A 24,478-nucleotide genomic window follows, 5' to 3' on the forward strand; every position below is an offset into this window, starting at 1 on the left:
TTGTCCTGCAAACTATCTCAACTGGCTTTTATGTTATCTTCCCTGTATAACTGCCTGCGGATCAAGGTTACACAGGTATACTCTCACAGTTACAGACCTCCAATGAGAATTTCACCTAAGTGCTGACCAAGCCTAAGACATTAGTAGCAAACAGCCTAAGGTAGAACTTTAAAGCGCATATTACATTATAGGCAGTATACGTACTCTCAAAGACTGCTCAAATAGCAAAACTAGAGTAGTTGTAAACTCAGCTATTTCAGCTGTGCAGTGTCATGCATTTCTGGAGGCTGGACTAAACAAATGGGCCCTTAGGCTACTAACAAGTAAAGCCCGATAAATTCATTTTGGGCTTTGATTTTTGCAGTGATGGATTATACTGAACCTCGTGGGGAAACGGTTTGTTAGGGAGTTCATTTTCAAGCAATTAAAGAAGAGACTGCAGTCTGTTATTCCAATGAGAGTACATCACCATCATATCTAATCCACTTTAGGAGCCCAGAAAGGGCTAATGTAGCTATGGAACTGGTTGGAAAAACTAAGAAACAATCATTATGTCGAACTAGAGAGTACGAGAGTCATGTGTATTAGTTTAATGAGGATGGGATGACATTACACCAGGAAACAAGCATTGTCTTATTGAGATAACATAAGCAATAAACTGGAAAAGCTCATTATTAACTGTAACAATGGATGGGATGTTCTTGTGCCTCAATTCCTGTGTTTCTCTCCCAGAATCAATGCTAATTGATCAATCATGAAAACATTACCATGGTAGTTATAGTATATATTCCCAGATAAAGGACCAATGCTGTAACCCTGCCTATCTGGTTGCAATATAAATATCTCTTTCATTTCCCTCTAACAGCTGCTGATTGATAACAACAAAGGGACATGAGCGGGTTGTTTTAGCCGTAATCATACATGTTTGAGGTTGCAGGAGTTCCTCTTGCGTCACTAAAAGAAAATCCATTCCTTGCGATGGATCTGATGTAAAACGTGATGAACAAAAGTACGTGTCTGATTCCGGAAAGACTGACTTAGTGCCCCCGAGAGGAAGTCTGTTTGAACTTTGAGTCTAAGCAAACGTTGCATCAAGGCACTACCGCCCCAGAATATCCTCCCACCGCAGAGCTGGATCCTCGAGCAACCACTGCTTTCATCTTCTCTGTTTATTGCTCTGACAGCACAGATTAGGGGACGGGACGAACATTTGTTTTGTAAGGCTGCAGAACACAGCGGTAATGGTGAGCTGACAGGGACGATTTGTTCAAAGGGCACAGGAAGAAATTATGTTCAGAAAATCCAAAACAGAAAGCGAAAGGTCATATTAGCCATTAAAGTGATATTTCATTGCCGCTCATCAAGATGCTGCCCTGCATTAGAGTTCCAGTGGTCCTCCTGCAGCCACCATAAATCAGCACAGATGTTCTATTGTCAGTGCCCATTTTCCATTTCTTTATTCTAGTTTTCCAATAAAGAAACAGAAGTACAAAATAAGTATACTGACAGTAAAGTTGGATTAGCACCCAGACAAATCTGTCACTTGGCCTCACGTCTCTCTTTCAAGGCCATGTGTTTCATGCAACAATTGGTTTGCTGTAATTTTCGTCTGGAAATATGGACACATGTGCTGTATGTACTAATAAAGTGAACCATCATGTGAAATGAAATGTGTCTATTGGTGGGCCTTTCCTTATCTTTCCATTTTCCTTCTTTATCTTGAAACCAAATCCTGAACAGAGTTGCTGCAAACAATTTTGTGCTTACCTCTTTTATGTGCTCCAGAAATTCCATAACCCAGACTATAAAACATTTTCTAATTTTCCTCAAAACACAAATTTAACCCTTAGTGAATAACTAAATACAGAAAGCACAACAATGTGGACCATCTATCAAATCGTTACTGTACACTGTTCCCAGGAAAATATACTATCAGAGACATCATATATTGAGATTTGGCATTTAGTAAGAACTGAACTATAGAGGCAATGTCTCTACCACACCTTTGTTGTGGTCGCATGCATCGTGGTGCTGCCTTTAATATAAACGCTGCTCATCTCCTGTTTGGCCCAGATAAACCCTGCAGGGTAGTTGTCTACCGTTCACATCAAACTGCATTAGGCTTGATCAAGAGTTATTCAAACAAGCATGCTGTGTAGTTGGAATAACCCAAATTCGCTTCACTGTAGAGTTCTGGGTGTTAAATGTTCAGTGAACGTGGCTTGGGTGCACTGGCAAAAACGTCCTCAGAGATCCCATGATTCAACTGCCAGCTGGTTGGATTGTCTCTACAACAACTATCCAATAAAAGTGCAATATGCCAAAAACAATAAGCTAATCAGCGAAAGACCAAAAAAGCATCATGCATGGAACAGTCACACAATATAGAAGCATGGTGATTGCAGAGAACGTTTTTTAATTCTCTAACAATCGCTTCTGCATCATGACTTCCACGTTCTGTAGTTTGAATCCGTGGAAGCAGGCAGATCTAGTCTGAGCAAATCATTTGAGGAAACAGTTAAGGGTTCAGATAAACTTCCCAAATTCATGAAACAATGAAGGCAAAAGCGAGGGTGACTTTCAGCTGGTACAAAATAACAAACATTCCAAACTGGCAAACAGCACAGTGGATGCAGGCTCAGGCAAAAATCCAAGGTTGGCATAAAGATTTAAAAAATAAAGAAAGAAATGCTGGAAGGCAATGCATAAGGAATGGAGGCCAAGCAAACAGGTAAGACTCTCAGATGAAGAACTCTGCCAGCTGAAAGGGAAAGACCTTCAAAAGTAAAATAAGAGAGGAAATAAACCAACTGAACATAGGCGGAATAGAACTAAGGTATGAAAAAACAAAGACAGGAAGTAAAACAATCACTGTTTAATGACCCAGACGGAATAATCGAAGACTGAAGTTTAATGAGCAAGAAACAGCTGCACCATCAAATATGATTTAGAGGCACTGAGAAACACAAAATGCCCTTTTGATCATGGTTCATAATGATTCAATAGTCTATGAAAATTTACAACACTACGCACTTGCAATATGAAAGAGTAGGAGAGCAGAAACCAACACCTCTCCCTGACCTTATTCATAATGTATAAAGAATGCACTCAGCAGACTGATGATGTTACATGTTTAGTCTTTCCTTACAGAAATAATTAAAGGAGAATGTTTTTCAGCCTGCAGCAGAAGCCTTGGGATCTTGACTTACATAAATAAATGGAACAACTTACAGCTTTTTTTTTTTAAATAAATACAATCCCTTACATCTAAGATGAACCATTAGTGCTGAACCTATACAGCTCACATTTACCATAACCACCACTAATAAAGAAAATGCTCCCCTGCTTTCCCCTTTAGAGCCCACTGTATTGATTAATGGTCCTCACTGTTCTGACAAATACAGTTTATTTTCTCATTAAGCTACAACAAACTTTGGTACTCACAGGGAACTGCAACAGTCTCCATTATGGATTGGGTCATTACTGCTAAAATAAACTGCCCCTGTTTTGCCAGCTTCTACTCATACAGGGCAAGCCAAATAAGCTGTGCTCTCTGTTATGGATGACGGAGTTCGAGAGCACGCGCTCCCAGTGCTCCTGTGGCTCTAAATACGGTGTGCTTCTTTCAGGGAAAACACGTGGGAATACCCAAATCACTTAATCCATACGGGTTAAACAGTGAGAAAATGGAAATCCCTTTAAAAGAACTGATGAAATCTGCTTGCCAAAAAAAAATGCAAATAACTTTACTGTAAACTTTAAAGTGTTGCTGTTACAGCAAGAGGAATGTAATTTAAACAGATTAATCACGCCTGGCTATTTTCTCATTACTATTCCAACAAATTTTAAAATTTCTCACCTGTTGCACTCAATGCAAATACACGGAAGGACCAGATAACTATTTGTACAAAGTCATTTTATAAAAACGCTTTGTAGGCACAGGAGTTGTCTTCAGATCAGACCACACATAAATACTTAGTTGTCTATTATTATTACCAGTGTACACCATCTTCTGGTGGCCTTAAAAATTACAACTGAATTAAGTCTAACAAATAGAGTGATTTAAACCTTCTGAAAGTTACTTTATCTATCTATGGTAAAATAATAATAATAATAATAATAATAATAATAATAATAATAATAATAATAATAATAATAATAATAATTGCTTTAGGGTATTTATTATTTTTCCCACAACAAGACAAGAAACATCGGTTTCAAACTGCCTTTTGGTGCAACCTACCTACAGTTTGATGAAACCCTTCATGTTTCACCTCTGGACTGAGGTTTTGTCCAGGTGGTAGACTACATAAAACAAATCAGGCTTTTGTGGCCACATGGTGCAGACAAATTGGCAGGCTTATGGTTTGTGCCAGCATACATAATGAATACTGGCCAACATCTGCCCATACTAACCGAGGCCAACTGACTTACTCATTAGCCATTTCAAAGTGGTACACATCCAAAACATCAACAGACTCTCTTGGCTGTCAAGTTACTATTAGAAACGTGGCGAGTAAGCTATGTTTGGAAGAAGCTATCTTCCTGAATGGGCCAGCAGGTGGATGAAAGAGCTTAAAATCCTTAAAAGCAGAACTGAGGAGTGGTCGAGTGTCGAGTGTCGAGTGTTATCCCTGCTGGGATTAGTTTGTTATCAGCGGCCATACCAGGAGAAGAGGGTTCTGGAGTGACATACCTGTTTCAACTTTAGAATGGTCGGTCCTCTCTGTCACCTTCTCCTGGCTGATGAGGTAATCGACAATTCGCACACCGATTGGAGGCTCGGTGTGGTTCCACTCCATGATGACCAATGAGCTGCTGGGTTCGTAGGTGTAAGACAGTTTCAGCCTGGCAACAGAGTGACAGATGTGTAAAATCACGCCACTAAGTGAAAGGTGTTGTCAGCAAACTGGACTCATTACTGTAATTGACAGCTAACATTATCCACCATGTTCGGCAAAACTGCAGCTCAATAAGAGCACGTCTGACAACAGAAAATATAGTAGTCATTCATCCACTAATGTCTGGCTAACTCTGGAACGGCCGTCTGCAGCTATGTGGCACTCAGAACCTTGTGTACAGAGGTTTTCATTCCAAGCGATCAATATTCAGCAGCTCATTTAATTAATTAGCTCGGCCAATCTGGACAGGAGAAATAAACCACGGACCGTCTGCAATAAAATACCACACACATGGATCCTGCTGGTGTTTAGACAGCACTGCGGCAAGAGATCCATCCGAGAAAGGCTGAACGTATAAAAGGTAATGAGATTTTACTAACATAGGTTGAGGAAGTGGGGCACAAGTGGGCAGTCCATCTGTGCCAAATGCGCTGGAATCGCATCGACACCAGTCATCGATAACGTCGCCTTTGCCTGAACACCACAGCATGCTCATCATTGCCTCCTGAAGTGCCTGTAACGAGACAGAGACACAAACACTTCAATATAAAGGACAACAACATGCCACAATGATCCCTGGCCAGATGTGAATCAAGGACATCTCACTTTATAGTCGGCACCTTAACCGCCGTGCCATCATGGCATTTTGTATTTGTAAAGAGGTCCAGTACACTTGAGCTAGTGGTGCTGGATGCCAATTCAGCCCAATCACCTGAGTCTGTGGTGTTTTCAGTGAGTCCGCTGACTTGCCTTATGAACTTAACAGTAGCTGTCTATATATTTAAATGAAATATACCACTGGTTTAGGCCTATTGTTCCCTCCTGATCTGTTGTGTTTTAAGTGATGTTAAATATGTAAGGAAAGTAAATGCGGGCATGCAGACAATGTCAGTGTATTGCTGTTAGAGGATTGTGTAGATTATATATCGTATTTGATACCATTAAGGGAATGTGAAATATTGAGAGAGTAATAATCTGAGGTTAGTAGTTGATTAAATAAGGGTGTTTTTTTAATACGTCTCTCAGCATATGTATTCAGGTCAAGAACATTAATTTCATTGCTGTAATGCAAAGTTTTCTCCTTGTTGAGGTCATGGTGAGGTCATCTGCAACTAGTCAGTGTTGACTCAACTATCATCACATATGAGCCCACTTTAAAAAAAATCTAAACACATGCCTTTGCATTGGGTCTAAACAGGTAACTGCATAGTGAGGTGGTAGCAACCTCTGAACAGCCTCTGTAAAGCACAGCATCCGTATCTGTCGCACTGAGTTAGAGAATGAAAGCCTGACACCCCAGGAGCTTGGACAGTGCTGTATCGACCATTTCTTCGTGCTGTAGGAGTAGAAGCACTATTGACATACAATATTGATGGAGTCAAATAAGTCACAGCACAGTATGTCAGTTTATGGCACAGCATGCTTCCAGCAGAGAAAGGCATGATACCCTGAAAGGGAAGACTTCCCCGCAAAGTTCTCCATTTCTGTAACCTTGTTTCATAATGAGGCCATGAGGTTTTGTGGGCTTGATGGATCACCCACATGCTGCCAGGAACACACAGAGGGCTTCATTACAGGACACCAACTAATACACTTACTGTGCTTTAACGATCACCACATTTCAGTTTTCATTAGCTTGTGAAAAATGTAAAAGTTTACTGTATCCAGAGCATAGAGAAAATGCTTTGATTTTAGTGAACCCAATTAAAGGAAGTGAGACAAGATCTATTTCAGGAAAATAAGAGAATACTGTATACCTAGAAATCCTATAATGGTCGTGGTAGGAAATTAAAAATATTTTTGGACAGAGACAGTCACAGGTCTGTAGTACTTATATACAGTATATGGGATAAACACAAAGGACCAACATGGAAAACAATGTATGTACCTGGTAGGTCTCATTGTTGGATACCAGCTCAAAGATGGGAGCTGCCTTGGTGATTTGTAGCAGGACAGGTTCGGACTGCTGCCGCCCTTGTGCTGCCCTCGGGCTCATGTGACAGAGGTGGCAGGACCGTGGGCACTGGCCCTGGCTGGTGCAGTCCATGCGAACGCCGGCTGCCATGCGTTTAGCACCAGTGTCCAGCAGACTGGCAATGTATGCCGGGTAGGTCAGCGTCCTGGGCTCCTTGTCGCGCTCTTCAGACTCCTCTGAAGGTGAGTTACCTGAATGTACAAATGGAAGAAAAAATGGGTAACCCATTAACTTGACAAGTTAAGCCACAAATGCACCATGCAATCGTATAGTGTTTCCACATCTCACACAGCAAAACAAAAACAAAACAAAGACAGTTACTGAAGCAAGGGAAATCACAAGATAAAACTATAAAATAACATAAAAGTCAGTCTAAAGAAATCCTATTTTATTCATATTATTATTAATAATAACGACAAGAACATAAACTAGATAGATGGCAAGGTCACATGTTTCTAGTAATGAGATGAGGGAGTGAGGGAATGAAAAAAGCTGAACTGAGAGATTTTTTTTTCTTCCTCTATAGCAGCATGGCAAAACTACAAAGCATTAATGTGTTCCCACATTCCCATATCTCCCTTTGAGAGACTTTTTTAGCATTTCTGCATCATAGGCAGAATATATGAGCAGAAGTGTAAATATTTGGGCCAAAGCTACAGCTACAAGAGATACGTGTTTCCTCCAGATGAACAGTATTATACTGTTATATCTGTACCGAACAATGAAATGTTTACATTGGACTCATGTGGCTATTGCTATGAAAGGTTTTAGTTATAAACCCCTGTGACTGCAGAGAAAGGTACAGTGTAAACCAAGCCCTTCTTTTTTTTCTACTAAAAAGGATAGCTAAAGGTTGGACATGGATTACTCTAGTATAGCAGAAAAAGAAAAGGGTGAACTCTGGCACACAATCAACATTCAGTTTATGAGTCAGTCAGCAGCAGATGATCCGAGTTAAGCAAAATTAGCAAATGAAAATGTAAATTAATGTTTTTTTTCCATCCATCACTGTTATTTTGCTGGTTGGGTGCATTGAGAGCTAGCAGACGTAGGTCTCCAATTAGGGGTCATTAAGCTAATGTAGAATATGAATGTGCCCCACATGACATAACATGATGAAATGAAAGAGCGTCAGTTTGACCTCCAACAATGAGGTGGGGATGCATGAGGTAAACAGGAACGTTTCTATTTGTTTTATCTATTCCTTAGAGGGAGGCTACAATATTTTAATTGGTCCACTGATATTTTCTTCTCTCATTGGAGGTTTGGTAAAAAACATGTCACAGACTGCATCTATGTCAGAAATTGTTTTCTTTAGTCACATTTTTAATGGATATAACAACTTTTCAAACTTAAAAAAAAAAAGTCCTGCAACATCACACTAAAAAGGCCACATCTGTCTAAGTAACTACTTCAAAATAGAAATGTCAACCCAAGGAGCTGGCTGGCACACAAGCAGACATATTCATATCTATCTCCTAAAGCAAATAATCCAGCCTTATATTCTACTGAAACATGGTGACATTCAATCGTAAGGTGAAATTAGGCCAGACGCTGTTTCATTCTGGGAAATTCACTGAAATCCTGGTTAACAAACAAAAAAACATGTGTATAAGACTTGTGTCTTACGATAGAATGTCTTAGGCTCTGATTGATTCACAAAAGAAATGAGGACCTAGGATAGAGCCATGCAGGACACCACAAAAGGGATCTGCCATAGAACAAACAAATAATCAAAGTTATCTGTTTAAAGCCAATGTATAGATAAAGTGGAAGGGAATTGCTGTGGTATAAATAAATATTTCTTAAGTTCAAGATAGAGATGCAAAACAAAATGCTGGCAGTATATTTCTGCATGCTATTTAAAGCCCATGCTGCATGTCACATGTTATCTATTTGAGTGATAGGTGTCAGGCCATCAACTTGATGATGGGGTAACTTCTTGCCTCAAGGTGACATTTTCCTGATTATTCATTGAAAGTAACGTTTTGCATTGCTTTTTTTCCATTGTAAAACTATGTGTATGTTCACGAGACAGAAGCATGGCTTTACATTGTGATGATATGGTGTGGCCTACCATCATATTTATCATAATTGTTGTTGTTTCTTGCTTTTAAAAAAAAAAAAAAAAATTAAATATAGCCTCAGAGTCTGGGTTCAGGTCCAGCTCGGGCCTTTCTGGGTGGAGTTTGCATGTTCTCCGTGTTCGCGTGGGTTCTCTCCGGGTACTCTGGCTTCCTCCCACCTCCAAAGACATGTTCGTTAGGCTAATTGGTGATTCTATATTGACCCTAGGTTTTTCGTGTGAGTGCGAATGGTTGTAAGTCTCAGTGTTAGCCCTGCGATAGGCTGGCGACTTGTCCTGGGTGTACCCCGCCTCTCGCTCGATGTTAGCTGAGTAGGCTCCAGCAACCCCCGCGACCCTAGTACAGAATTAAGCGGTACAGAAGATGAGATGAGATGAGATGAAATAGCCTCAGAGTGGGATTTCTATTACCAACGAAAGCAAGAGAGCTGGTAGAAAGAGAGCATAATATTTGTAGATATAGTTTTTGTGAGGACTTTTTAGATTGGAATTTGGGGAGACTGGTTGGATTTGAGCAAACACAAGCACAGTACCAATTAGGGACAACGTTTGTTGTGCTGGCTCCCTTGGATGGAATGCAGCTCCATTTTTCATTGGTTGATGGAGAAAAGTGTGCACCCAGACAGACACAGAGTATGTTCAAGCGGAGTACATAAATAAAAAGTATAAATAATTTCTGTGCATTGCTTTTCACTTTTCGTGACTCCTTTATAATAATACTTTCCACAAACAACATAACTGTTTCTGACTTAGATGATAAGACATTGGCTGAGCAGTTGAATACAAAAGCTAGTTATACATCACTATTTGTGTGTCTGCGTGTGTGTGCGCATCACAAGCGTGGGTGATTTGTTATGGAAAAGAGATTAAGATAGTTAGTGCTACAATAACAGTGTTCAGTGTTTGCTTTTGCGTTGGTGTACTGGCAATTATCACCTTGTTGATTACATCTTACCTCCCACAAATCTGTGAAATATAAAAATACTTCATTTTGTCTGACACCATCTGAGTCATTTGGTTGCATGGAACGTGTCAATCATGACATTCTTCCGAATACTGTCATGCTTGAAAACATTAAAATTTATATATTCATTTAAATTCAAGTAATTAAAGGATGATGAAGTTTCAGTGAGTTGAGAGAAACTCGAGAAAACACAGTATCATTCTCAAGGCTTGGTCAAGAGATTGAAAGAGTACTATACAGTATTTATTTATTTGCATTTATATAACAACAGGATGTATGATACAAGAATGTAGAGCATACATGGAATGCCATTGAAGGTGCTGGCATAGGATACAAAAATACCTGTGCTGAGCATGGACTGGTAGCCCTAAGGTCAGAGTGGGAGACACCCTTAAAAGTGGTGAAGAAGGGCTGAGTCAAGATCCTATGGGACTTCCAGATACAGACTGAGAAGCTGTTGATGGCGATAGAAGAGGGCTGTAGTGATAGATGTAGCAATCCCAAGTGATAGGCATGTCAGGAAGAAGGAATAAGAGAAACTCAAGAAATACTAAAGGCTGAAGGAGGAACTAGAAACAAAGGAGAAGGCAATGGTATATACATATATATATATGTGCTATAAATACTATATCCATCCATCCAACTTGGGGAGATAGTCATGTGTACACATCAAAAATTGCTTCCAGATCAGAACATTTTATGTCCACTAACGTTGTTTTTCAGTTTGCTCAATAGAATATATCTGTTTACATGCATGTCGAATGTTTTTGACCTTGACTATGTTAGCTTGCAGCTTTGAGGCCCTGTGGCGGAGTCACTGAGACAGATCGACAGATAAGTCTCCACCAATCAGAGGAACGCAAAGGTAAACGAGGTCTGATTGAAGGCCAACTTACATCAAGGGAGAGCGAAAATCAAACTGCAGGCGTTCACACATTTTGACCCGAAGCTGGTTTGTGTGTCTGGTGTGTGTGAGTGAGAATAAAAAGCAGAGGCATTCTGAAAGCCATGAGCTTTCCTGGCGAATCAAAGGCAATACAGAAGAAGATCGGGCTTTTGTTAGTGGAAAGTAGAAGTGGGTGGTTAAATCCATTAGAAATCAATGAGAGAGAGAGAGAAAAAACAGCCAGAAGTTTGAAGTGCAGAGAAGTCCAGAAACCTGTTCTGTGAGCATGTTTACTTAATATTTGCATTCACAGATGTACGTGTTTGAATGCTGCCAAGTATGTCAATGTCCTTGCACCCCTTATCGGCCAAACTTTAATCTAACCTCGTCAAACTGGCTCACTTCCCACTAATCAGCTCTCATCATTCTGTTTTCACTTACCACTTCCTGGCAGATGGAAATCAAATGTGGCAGTTACATTTGGACGTGCAGGTGCCTCTTGGGGCAAAGAAGATTGGCAATGATTAGTTCAGTTTAGTTTTGGTTTAGTTCACTGTCAGCTGAGACACAGGGGTATATTAAAATAGATAGCAGCCTGGCCTGATGGTCATCATCACACCAAGTCCTCTCCACTTTACAACTAAAGTACAAATTAGGGAGTAGTTATATAGCATATTACAGCATGTGCAGCATGTAAAAACAAATGGAAAGCAGACCATAAACTGTCAGCCCCGTTCCCTAATGTGCATCACTGAGTTTTGGCCACTCATGAACCTGTCACCACGGTTCCATCCTTGGACATCTTTTGATAGATACTGACCACTTTAAAAGCTGCAGTTTTGGAGATCCTCTGATCAAGTCGTGTAATCATAATTTGGCCCCCGAGACTCGCTCAAATCCTTATGCTTGCCAATATTTTCTGGTGGTCATAATGTTGTGCATGGTAGGTGTATTTTGGCACATATATTCATTGTTCCCCTGAAGATGTGTCCTATTGATTTTGGAAAGCCACAACAGTGCACAAGTAGGACATTGCTATTCTCCTGTCACTTTTTATCAATACTCCCCCCATTGAAACACTAGATGCAACTCATTTTTGTCCACCAGGCTGTCCCCTTCAACACAGAAATAAAACACCTCACTTGGCTGTTTACTGAGCCACTGACCCACACGAAGAGTCACTTCAGACCAACAAGCCCCTCTGGTGGGGAGCTGCTGGATAATCAGAGTTTACCTTTTCCCTGACAGGCAGCTTATGGTACAGATGCCTTACCTCATGATTGGCATTTATGCTTTAGAACGACTTGCTCTCGGCAGTCATACACCAGAGGCTGCAATGTGAACCTAATGAACAAGAGGAAATGCACACCTGACCTTTAAATGCACACGTGCTGGAAAGACGCGTGCATAAATCTTGTTGTACACAAAAGTGCAATAGTAGGCGTGGCATGTTAAATTCTCAACCACGCATTTTTTTGTACTTGCGGTAGACGTAAGTAAAGCAGTCCTGAATTCTCTGGACTATTGCCCACTCCACTCACACAGTGTGAATCAGACATTACTCTGACTTTGTACAAGGGAGGTGACAGGATGACGTTCAACGTCCGGTCCGACTCTTTCAGACATTTGCATTTGCGCACGAGTCTCCTCTGGGTGATGTACGGAAAATGTCAGCGCTGCAGTGCATGTGTGAAAAGGGGAAGAACATTCCCCCCTTCATTTCTTCAAGGGAATCTTTAGCTCGATTACAGTTTAAAAGGTGCATTCACACACTACTCTACACATCTAAACTGCTGTCAGCCCACACATGACTACACACGTACTGTATGCTTTTAGCGGTCATGACAAGCAGTGCATCGCTGAGAGAAAATAAATCTTGAGGAATAAACGCACACAAACATAAATGCAGGCGACCTGCACTCAAACACTTTCATACACAGAGAGAGCTCATTAAAAGTAATCCGCGTATGACTGAGTCAGATGTCTCACAAAGGAAAACGATGACATAACAAAATCTAGAAAAAAAAGCACCTCCTCTACCTCCTCTGATTCGTCCTTCTGGGGATACAATTTTGGATCCAATTTTTGCAGGACACTACCTAATTTGATCTATTTCTGACCACGGGGCATGAGCACAGTTTGCTTTTATGAGCTTTGGTGTGGCTGTGTTATACGTTTGTGCTTGTGTAGACATATTTCAGTTTCAGATTTGTTGAAGCAATTTAGATTTTATTTTACTTCCTCAAAGGGTTCCATGTGTGGTTAGATCTGGTTTAGCAGTGACATTAGCTTAACACTGATGTTGCTCTCAGATTTTTCAGTTTTTTAATCTAACTAACTAACAATCGGCAATATTGAGAGTTTCAAGTTCTAAATTCCAAAAAAATAAAAACATGAAAAAAGACATAAGAAAACAAAGTGAACTAGACTTTAAGTTGTGGATGTTTCATCGAATTAGCTTCTTCACTTCTAAATGACTAGTGCGTAGTTGGGGTTTTACAGTATTGTCTCTGGGTATTGACCATCAGAAAGTCACATACACAACTCATGTCTGTTAACGACCAGATACTTACATGTAGTTGGGGGAAACAGTTCTATTCCTGTTTGCCTTTGCCAGTGAATGCCACTCTAAAGACCAATCACTGGCCACCGACTCAAGTTTGAAGGTGAAACCATTAGGTCAGTGATCCTCGATCACTGTGCACATTAGTTGTGATGTGATGTGGGAGATCATCAGGTGTACCGCGGGAAATTATCCACTTTCGCATCATGAGTCATTAAATTATTATTTATTTACTGCACATAATTAGCAACGTATAGTGACAAGCAGAACAATTAAATATTCCTCCACTTGGTGGCAGAAGGTAGATAATTACCCTGTCTATCTAGCTGTTGTCATTCAAACAGCAGAACAAGTCATGGTGCTTGGAGTGAGACAGCGGCGATAGCGATGGATAAATACTGGAAAAGAAAATTTACATAGTCCAAACTGGGTCCTGGAGAAAGATCTGACCCAGACGACGGTCCTAGTATGAGTAATGGTCAGAAGAAAGCAAAAAAAGGTCCTATCAAGATAGTACAATGAGAGTTATCTTTGCTTTGGATTTGCTTTCACCGGGAACTAACCGAGCCAACTCCATTAAACTGGGTGTGTGGGAGAATTGGTGTCTAACAGCTTGGTAACAAGCTTCCAAACCAAACAACTTTAGATGACGGGTAGATGATCATTACTTCATTATCTATAGTTTTTGTGAAATTTTTATTTGGTGGTGTGCTGTGGGATTTTTCTAATGGATTGTAATGCCATGGCTCAAGAGAGGCTGGGAAACACTGTATGAGGTGACATGTTGTGTTGGAAATTAATGCCAGATTATGCAGTATTATACAGTCCTTCCTGAGTCCCCTCCCCTCTGAACAGGCGAGGTGGAATCAGATATAACATCCCCAAGAAGTTCCATACCTTGTGACTTGTATCTCTGTATTTTAATGGGTACTACTCACTGGAGAAGGAAACCCCGATCAACATTTTCCTCCAACTACAGGTAGTTACTAGGTAGATACTACAGTATCTGGTCATTAACAGATCCTGTTCATGCAAGTTTCTCATGGGCACAGATATTCCTACTGGCACATCATCTCCTCACCAGTTATTTAGAATCGAAGAAACCACTTAGATGAGTGGTGAAAAGTCTTCAAGAATACAAATCAAGTTGCCCTTTTTACAGCTTGTATTTTGGACATTAATGACCTGGAGGACTGCGGAACATCTACACCCTATGACACTGCAGAGGCCGTGTTGGCCTTTTAACATATTTGTTCCACCAGAAGGGCTAGACACGGCTGGAAAACCAATCTTTGGTACCAGCTGAGACTTAAGAGGCTTCGCAAACTGTAAACACAGAACAAATGTGTGATGGCACACTCGCAGCATGAGCATGTATTAGTGTATGTGTTCATCTGCTGGCTTGCCTGTGTGGGTATGAGGCTGGGGATTTGGGGCTGCTTTGACCCATGCTGTACCAGGCGGAATGACTCACCAGCTCTATAGTACACAACAGATGGAGCTCAGAGCTATTCAGATTCATATAATACCTCTCCATCCACCCCTTCCTCCCACACTCGGTGGCGAAATATAACTCAGATCATCTGCTGCTGACTGACTCAAGTCAGTCCTGCCGTTCACCAGAATGCACCTTCGACTCTGTGAAGGTTTATTATAGAAGAAGAAAGAGAGTCACGTGGAGATAAAAAGAGATATTTAAATATGTAATCTGCAGATGTTGTTTGTGTGAATATATTACAGCGGAGTGAAAGCCTTCATTTCCCATCTCGTGCCGGCCCGTAGTTCCTCTCCATTATATTGCCTTTCATCAGACCTCTTTGTAAAACGATGACTCATTAAATCACCATTCTTCTTGTGATCAAAGCAGCGTGATTTTAGCCCATGACACCGTCGGCCTCAATTTTTAACACAGGCTTTTAAACTAAATACCACTGTGGCCCCCAGCTTAAAGCCGATCTCCCCTCCATCCTGCATGGAATAATACCATTTACTGTGTCTCCACTGGGCTCTGTAACCGTGAAGCGTCTCCATTCAGCCACTAGATGACGCTGGTGGATCACTCACACAGCCGCAATTTCTGGAAACAGGAGACACCAGCGTGCACGCTCCACTGTTCAGCAGACAAAAAGAGGGCAAATCAGACCTAACCTTTTAAATGTGCTTGGCCGAGATGAACATTACATGGTTATGGAACATAATCATGAGGTCCCGCTGATCTGAGAATGTAGGAAATTAAAGCAGGCAGTAGCTTAGTAAATGGGAAAGCAGTGAGTTGGAAAAACGCATTGAAGAGGGGGGAGTTTGGGTGAGATCTCGCCTATTGCATGTAGAGAAGAGAAATGATAAACAAAATTAGAGGCAGCAAAGAGGAAACTGAATGAGACACAGATAAACAATACTGTGGGTATGCTGTGCGTCGGCCTGTGTGATACACCCTGAACTCCAAACCTGCGAAATGGAATACATCAGAGCACTTAAACAAATATGTGTGACAGGCAAATCTTCTCGGATGTGTTGTGCAGTTTTTTTTGTTTTTTTTTCTCTGCATGTGCACACAAGACACCTTCCAGGGCAGCCACATGCAGCGTGGACCTGATAATTCACGGGAGCATGGCGACACTCAGCCGGTATACGGCTAAAGCGAAGTGTAAATAGAAGGTGTGTGACTTTTCCTCGGCTGCGCGGCCACGCTAAGATCCTGCGTGATTGCTTCTGCATGGAGGATGCGGGAGAAAGGGAGGTGAAAGGGAAGACATTTGTTTGTCAATGTGTCTGAAAGAAATTTTCTCACTCGCATTTGTGCGAGTGAGAAAGTGGTGAGCTGAAACAACTGGCGCCGATTGGAGTGTGTGCAGCGTGGGTGGATGTGCATTATCGTGTGTGTGTGTGTGTGCACTTGAACTCCTCTGTGAATATGTGCCAGCAGCGCAATCAACCACTTCACCACAACAATGAGCAACAACTCAGAAACTCCCAGGAAATATAATATATCATACATAAATGTGCATTACCTGCCAACAAACGTACTGTATGTCAGCACCTCGATTTACCCTTCAAATTCATCTGTTGATGCTATGTCTACAAACTAAACTGTGACAGAAATCATTTGGTGATTAAACGGGCCATCATTAACCTGAAGACCTGAGTTTGAGACTAACCTGCAGTTCAACCGGGGGGGGGGGGGGGGGGGGGGGGGCAAAAAAACAAAAAACACATTCCCTTGTTGTATCAATTTACAAATTGCTAATTTAGTGCGGCAACAGCTCATTAACCTGGAATTTATCACAAACCTCCCATTAAGGGCTCCGTAATGAGGAAAGAATGAAGCTGAAGAAACAGATTATAGTAATTTGCTTGATCATTTCCTGGTAATTACTGTTTACTGGTGAAGAATGGATGTTTTGACAAATATCGCTTATAATAATCCAGCAGTCTACCAATCCTAACTTGCGCGGAATTTGAAAATCACGCCGTCGGACGGAAAAACAGAGGGGAATATTTAAACTGATGGGATGTAAATGAATGAGTTCCCAGATTCGCTCGTGTTAGGATAAAAACACGTTTCACTGTTCACACAGCTAAAAAAATATTCTACAACTCCAGGCGGGCTGCGGTATATCATTCAGTGTCTGGCTGTTGAGTGTTTTCAATAGGTTCCATCTGGGTTGCTTACAAGGATGCAGTGCTCCTGGCAGAGGCTTTATGTGTGAAAGGTGCTGACTGATGTGCTGCACACCATCAGGAGGTCCAATGTGTTCGCTGCAGGCCAGATATGCTAAATGATCTTCTAAGCTCAGCGCTGTGCTACCTGAACTGGCGGTGTAACACTCAGAGAGGAATGATGCTGCTCAGCAGTTCAGGCTTGTGCCGCGCACACAGATAAAACCAGCCGTAAAGCCTGACTGATACGTTTAAAGGCCCCGAAGAGATGTTTTAATCATCAGTTTCTCACTATGCGCAGTACGATCACACGTGAGTACACACACATTTTCATGTTTAAAATTAGAACAGTGTAAGTAAGGCTGCTGAGGGTGAAAGTGGCTCAGTTAGCTGCGATGGCTTGTATTTGTCTGTTTTTAAAAGACTGTCAGTGAACTCTTATGAGGCATCCCAGTGGCCTAGTGCTCATGAAGCATTGGTTTTGTTTCTTCACTGGGACCTTTGTGCGTTTCGATATAAAACCAAGTAGTCAGGGCTTCAGTTAAATCTTTAAGTGATGGATGGTTTATAGATAACTGTGTACGCAATGGTGCAACCAGTGGATTTACACGTGGTAAGAAGGACAAGCAAAAGCACCTCCGCATCCAAGTCCAGCATTAAACGTATCTGTGAATATGTTTTTTTTTTTCAGACTGGACCTCGGATTGGATTCTTTCCCACATAATTAGGTGCGACGGAGAAAATGTGGCACAATTACGTTCCACCTGTAATTGTGAAAGAACATAACACTTAACTGCAAGAAGGTTCTGTACAGACTGTGCGTGTTCTCCCTGCGCCTGCGTAGGTTTTCTCTGGGTGCTCCGTTCCTCCCACAGCCTAAAGACCTGCTAGTTAGGGTAATTGGTGATTCTAAATAGGCTGTAGGTGTGCAAGGGTGCAGAGGACAAGCAATTGTAGATAATAAATGGATGTTTGAAGGACAGCATAAACTACACAGATCAGTCTCCAGTCAACACTCACCTGCTTTTATCACTATTTTAATACTATGTACGAAAAACTAGAGAGAAACGGCAAACATTAAAAAACTATGTGTATCACAGTCACAGATTTCTTTGATTTAAGTGGAAAAGTCGGCATATGATCAGTAGATGGGATAAAGTCTGACGGAAAGGATTTTTCAAATAAATGTGCATGAAGCGAGAATTTTTGGTATGCCTGAGTGAACGGATCACAGAAGAAAGCAAAAAGCAAAAAATAAATAAAAAACTCTCCTACGCTCAGGCGTGGATCAACGGATAAAGGAGATAGAAATATCTGGTCTTACGTCATGGCCAGGAAAACAGAGAAAGTAAAGTTCTGCCAAAGCTTTGCGCTGCTTTAATGTGTCGACGCTTCCGCAGCCTTACCTTGAACCGTTTTACCGTCGCAGACTTTTTAAAAGCCTGGCAGGGCAAGGTCCTTCCACATGCTCCGAGGCTATCTACAGTAATATGTGATATGTGTCAAGGCTCACTTAGCCCTGATGGGAACTTTATGTTTAAAGCAGAATGTGGTGCATGGCGAGCTGTAAGCAGAGCTTGTTTTTTCTAGGTGCTGATTAGAGCCGCTGACCGCGGCCTGAGAGCCCCATTAGTGACATCTCCTTTTATGATTGCTGACAGGCCGCGTAATGTACTCCGTCTGTAAGTATGTTAGACCACATGTTCCCCATACATGTCCATCACATTCACTTTCTCAACGTTTCACTTACGCTGCCTCCTTTCTCCTTCACACGTTACCGTCTGTGTGTATTTTTCTCGCCAAGGTCTACTGTACATGAATGTACATTCAAATATTACATTCTCATCAATTCTGCTTACAGTATTGATGGGAAAATGTCCCTCAGCCCATCCATCTGTCATCACCCAGAGATATAAAACACATTACAGTTGATAGCAGCTAAATTTTAGATCAAAATCTCCTGGAAAATGTTCAAGTTGGCATTTGGATTGACTAAGCTTCCTGAGACGTTGACGGTATTCCTGGCAGCCTGGAAATGTCACAGATGAAAACAGGTTGTCAAAAATGTTCGAGAGACAGTTGTGACAGTTATATTTATCACAGAAGCTGGCAAGCTGAATCATGCTCAGGAGCAATAATGTCCACTCGGAAATTGATGTACTGTTGGAGCGGAAAGTATGTTTTTTGACCGCTGATAGGTTAATTAATGCATCGGTCTGTCGGGAAATGTCAGCATTCCATCTCCAAACTTGACTGACTGGATATGACACTGATAAAATAATACATATATCCACTGACAAATGACAAATTATTTCAGATTAAAAGTAGTAAAAGCTGCATCTTTACAGCGATCTACATATTGAAAAATTATCATCCAACAACATCACTCATAAGAGTCTGGAACAAGCTAGTCTATATAGCTGCTTTTGTCTCAAGTTTATTAAGCGATGGTCTAAATTCTAAATTCTTTTACCTCTTTTTATGTATAGTATTTATGTATATCTAGTACAATATACTGGCCCTCAGACATGACGCTTGTCGACACTTGAGAGAAGCTGACTTCCTTCCTTGAGGACTGACACGTGTGTGCTGGCGATGAACACCGATGAGATACCACAACACGGGACGTTGATTTTTATCTGTTAATTCCTGCCTGTTCTTTCTTTTCTCACCCATCCCCCTCTTTTTGCCTTCAGTACCTCTCCTTATCCACACCATCTGCTGTTCAGCCTACAGCACTGTGGATTTGTTGCGAGACGTCGGGAGCCAAGGACGATTTATTACTTTCCTCCTGCATGCGTCACCGTCAAACATTACACCACCGGCTCTTTCTTCTCATGGATCTGTGAATTGTTAGGGGCTTTAACTCTGAGCGGTGTGAAATCGCTCGCTTCTAAAGACAAGAGTAATGTAGTGTGGCGGAATGTTTCTTAGATGGTGATGGTGGCCTCGTGTCTGCTTCTTTTTGCGTCTCTGTCTGTAGGAGGCTTTAATGAAACCCAGATCCTGGAGAGAGACAACGGAATAAGGTGTAATGATGTTAAAAGCTGCCAGTGGTCGTGAGATAACATGAAGTATGACTAGAAAAGGCCAGGCTTGCATTAGCGCAGCACCGTTGCCTGAGATCTTCCGCGCCCGAGTATCTGACACTGAATACAAAAGAACTCCTGTTTGACTGACGGCCTTTTCTTTGCACATAGTTTTACACACAGGAGTGAGAATTTCACTTTGCATATGTGTCTTTTTAATTCTACTTTTTAACACCATTTTTCTGTATTTATCCCTTTATTTATACTATACAGAAAGACAGACAGACAGTGTTATATATTGAAATCTCTGCAACTTCATTAAAAATTAAAAACTGTAATTTACAAAAGGTTGGCTAATGCTCCAAACTGTGCTGGGATGGATCTTTTTTTTTTTTTTGCTTCAGTCACATTTGAGATACTATATATCCAGATCCTTTGACTGAATGCAGTTTAAACACTTTTGTATGGGAGGCCAGGAAATTTAAACTTTATGTCAAGATGACAAAAAGTCACAAAATCCAGGGAACTTTCTGTAAAAGTGTGGTGGATCACGGCAGGGCTTTACAGTCAGTTTTAAACCTTTAAACGATCCCAAGAGTACTTCAATGATTGTGAAACAGACGTTGGGAAGCACCTGGCTTCTTCCCTGAGTAATAACCCTTCAAGTAAAACACATCTATGCCACATGAGAGAAAAGTTTCAATAAACCCCACAAATTAACAAAGATTTTCCTTAGCTCACACATTAACAATCTAACAACGCGTGAAAGGTGGCAGAGCAATTGGTGTGAAAATTACTGCTGCTATAGTGCCAGACGTTGCATAAAAAGCCCGACATACATTAGAAACTTCTCTAAGCAGGGCTTCAGATGTAGAACAAAAATATGTCACTAATAAAACACTTTGTGTTTCTGTCAGTCACACCCCTAAATGCCCAAGCTCTCTGAAGTGTACAGCTGTTGATGAAATCAAGCCTTTTCTCTGCAAAGGTGGTTTTGAAATCAGCAGCTACCTCTCGGATGATTTATGAAAAAGCAAAATAAATAAAAAAAAAAAAAAGTCATCTACATTAGTGGAAAGCCATTTTTAGGGTCCTCTGCGAGTATATTTGCGTTTAAATGACTTCAGGAAGCTGCCAGTGTACTGCCATTACTATTGAGAACACTTTATTTTCAAACTGAACTAAAATTAACTAAAACAAAAAGGAGCTACTTGGGCTAGCATATATGCACCGCGATAAAGCAGAAGTTACAGCAAGATAACACCAAAGTCACACATTTAAAGATTCTATAATGGCTAGCTTATTTTAAAAATGGTCATTTAGGATCAACCTTTTCAAACCCTCTTAAAGAGACTATTTCCATTAGATTTTTTTGGTAGTACAGACTAAAAGACTCAAATGACAAATGAATAAGAGAAAATGAAACCTGAGCGCTGAAGTAGCTGTAACAGAACAGAACTGATGATGACTCACGTAAAATATGAGTCAAATAATGATATATGGAGTTTACAATGTGGGGCCATGACAGTTCCTCAAAGGTAAAGCTAAGGTATGTGGAGCTCCCCCTGGTGGCAGGTTGCACTAAAAGTCACACGTACCTCTGGCATGAGACTTAACTTGGGCCGTGAGACTTGGGCCGAACTAAAACACTCGCACAATTCAAATATTCATTTTCAAAAATGGTTTTAGTTGAAGCATTAAGACAGGATGTGTCACCATGATGACTGACCATTAGCCAATGACAATGGCCGAACTAAAACACTAGCACAAGTCAAATATTTAATTTCAAAAATGGTTTTAGTTGAAGCATTAAGACAGGATGTGTCACCATGATGACTGACCATTAGCCAATGACAATGGCTTTGTGAAGAAGCCTGTGAGTCTACAGTGAGTATGCTCAGGGCAACGACAATGCGGCTCCACTCTCAGACAGAATGGCGCAGAATTTAGCTCCAAACTCGCAATATTCCAGGGACACTAGCATCAGTGTGGCCAACGGGAGGAAGTGGAGACGTGTCAATTTTTTTTTTTTTTTTTTTTTTTTTTACAGATTCTATGATGTATAAGGTGAAGTGACTGTACTTGGTCGTTTCAGGTTTATTCTCCATAGTATCCAGTGCTTCCGCACCTCTCTGCTTTTGAGAAAAATGGCAGACAACGCTCTGCGTGCTTGTAGGGCTGACCTGTCAGGGCTCTAAAACTACAAATTCAGCTGGCGCTGGAAGAAACGTCTCCCCCACTCTTCATTATTCCACCAAAATTATTTGGCTGTCCACAAATATGCAGTTTCCTCTCTCAAAAGGGCCGTGGCCTTGATAGTTTTTAAGGAGGAGATTAACCCGGTGAAGCAGCAGCAGAAAACAACCGCCTCAATTTTTGGATTCAAAGAAAAAGAAAAAGTCATTCCCTTCCCATCTGAGTACAAGTTGACGGATATCACCTTGGATACGTATGCTACAGTAACTGCTCCAGAAATTTCTCTCCACTGCTGATGTGTTTCATAGTTTCCACTTGTATGGCAGACACACACACACACACACACACACACACACACACACACACACACACTCAGACACATTTCTCATGGGAGAGAAAAAAAATCACCAATGAAAGGTGAGGACCATAAAGGTCGACTATGCCGTGGGGGATTTCTTTTTTTCACACAGATAAAGATCAATTTAAGTGTCTGAGTCTGTTGGTAATAAGATATAAGATGGTTGTAGGGAGAGTTGTCTGCCAAAGATCCGTAGCAGCAGCCATCCATTTTACTTCGCCAACTGGGAGGTACAGTGAAGACTCGACAGGCAGCTCACACACACACACACACACAGATGCACACGCAATATAATAAAAAGGGTTTACACCTGGTTCTACTTTCTGTGGGATCTGCCTGTGTAAAGCTTTGTGTTGGGACATTCTAAACCTTTTTTATTTTATCATCTACATATTTATTCTCTCACCGTTATTCTGCTGTGGGTGACCAGGCTAGCGCATTTTGGGCTGGGCCCTTATCTCTCCAAAAAGAGACTGGCAGCTGGCATTTTCCTCACAAAGAGATTACAGAGAGGGCCGAGGAAGGGAACGTTTCTCTTCGCACCACTTTTATCGGACACAGCGCTGACCTTCACAGCTGGGCCTCACACTATTCCAAACACTAAACTCTCTCGCCTCTCCCAAACAAGCCAAGGGAGAAATTGAAAAATGGAGAATAGAAGTCGGGTGAAAGGCATCTGAAACTTCTGCATCTTGGTGCCATCTTCAGTCCATCATCACCTGCTGTTCTCAGACAGAACCCACTCATATGTGAAACGACTGGAACATTACACAGACCAGGAAATAAGAAGATCTGTTCACACCTGGCATTAATACAAGCTTTGGTTGATCTGATCACAAGTGAACAGTCATAAGTACATCTGCATCTCTAGAATATGCTTCTCGAAGGAACACTTATGATCCCATATCAGTTAAACATGCACATCATTTGAAAATGTACACACAGTGTTATCACTGCTGCCAATAAACCACACTTCAACAATGCAACTACTGATCAGACTTTTAATAAGATCAGCGCAGAAATCTAGCAGCTCCACATGGCTACAGCATATGACCACATCAACATAAAGAAATGGCTAATTATCAAAGCACACACACGTTTTATGACCACATTACACAGAGCCTATTCACATTCAATCATATCATTTGTTAACTGTTATTTATTAATTCAGGTGGAGAACAAATAAATGAACAAATTGTTCTAAAATCATAGAGAAGAAGAAAAAAAATCATTTGGGCATTATTTAAAAAGCCAGTGAGGCGAAACTGTGCTGACAGAATTTTGGCCTTTGCCTACCTACAAGAATGTGGCCATATAAAGCCTGGACCATGACCAAATGCAATCTGAGTGATCCAACCGCCATGCACCCACAACGCATCTTGGGCAGCGTGTTCACACCTAACAAACTTCACCATCATAAAAAAAAACTGTCACCAAAAGGTATATATTCACAATCTACTGCATTAACCAGACCACATCAGCCATGCTAGCACAAGTGTGAGTCTGTAAGAAAAGTCAGGCAAAAGTCCTCTGACTGCCTGTATTATTCTCATACTAGTTTTAACGAAAAAAATAAAAAAATAGAGGCCAGGTGATGGACTGAGGAGTAAGTCATACACATCATCTAAGCACAGTGGACCAACTCTAATTGGCTGGGGCCTATATTGAAATGTAAAGGATAAAAACTGTGTCTGGCTATAACAGGCTTAGGTTAAACAAGAACTGCTTAACTGTTTAACAGGCAGCGTGCATCAGGAGATACATACTAATTAACATTTTCTAGGCTGGGGGTAAGGGGGGCTTTTCATTCATCAATTTGCCTTTTCTCAATAGTTTGGTCCGTCATTAGTCATTTCATCG

At 41.1% G+C, this 24,478-nt stretch overlaps 1 protein-coding gene across 5 annotated transcripts in view; it reads right to left on the reverse strand.

Annotated features, from left to right (window-relative positions):
- The window catches only part of astn1 (astrotactin 1), a 401,467-nt gene that overhangs the window by 39,082 nt on the left and 337,907 nt on the right, over positions 1–24,478 (reverse strand). For all 5 annotated transcript variants that reach the window (XM_047589220.1, XM_047589219.1, XM_047589218.1 and 2 more), the window contains 3 exons: positions 6,790–7,067; positions 5,282–5,415; positions 4,697–4,848 (listed from right to left, as the gene is read on the reverse strand). In XM_047589220.1, the coding sequence (XP_047445176.1) occupies positions 4,697–4,848; positions 5,282–5,415; positions 6,790–7,067 (564 nt within the window). The remainder of the gene's footprint in view (positions 1–4,696; positions 4,849–5,281; positions 5,416–6,789; positions 7,068–24,478) is intronic.

This window comes from Mugil cephalus, chromosome 7 (genome assembly GCF_022458985.1).
Source record: "Mugil cephalus isolate CIBA_MC_2020 chromosome 7, CIBA_Mcephalus_1.1, whole genome shotgun sequence".
Taxonomy (NCBI): Eukaryota; Metazoa; Chordata; class Actinopteri; order Mugiliformes; family Mugilidae; genus Mugil; species Mugil cephalus.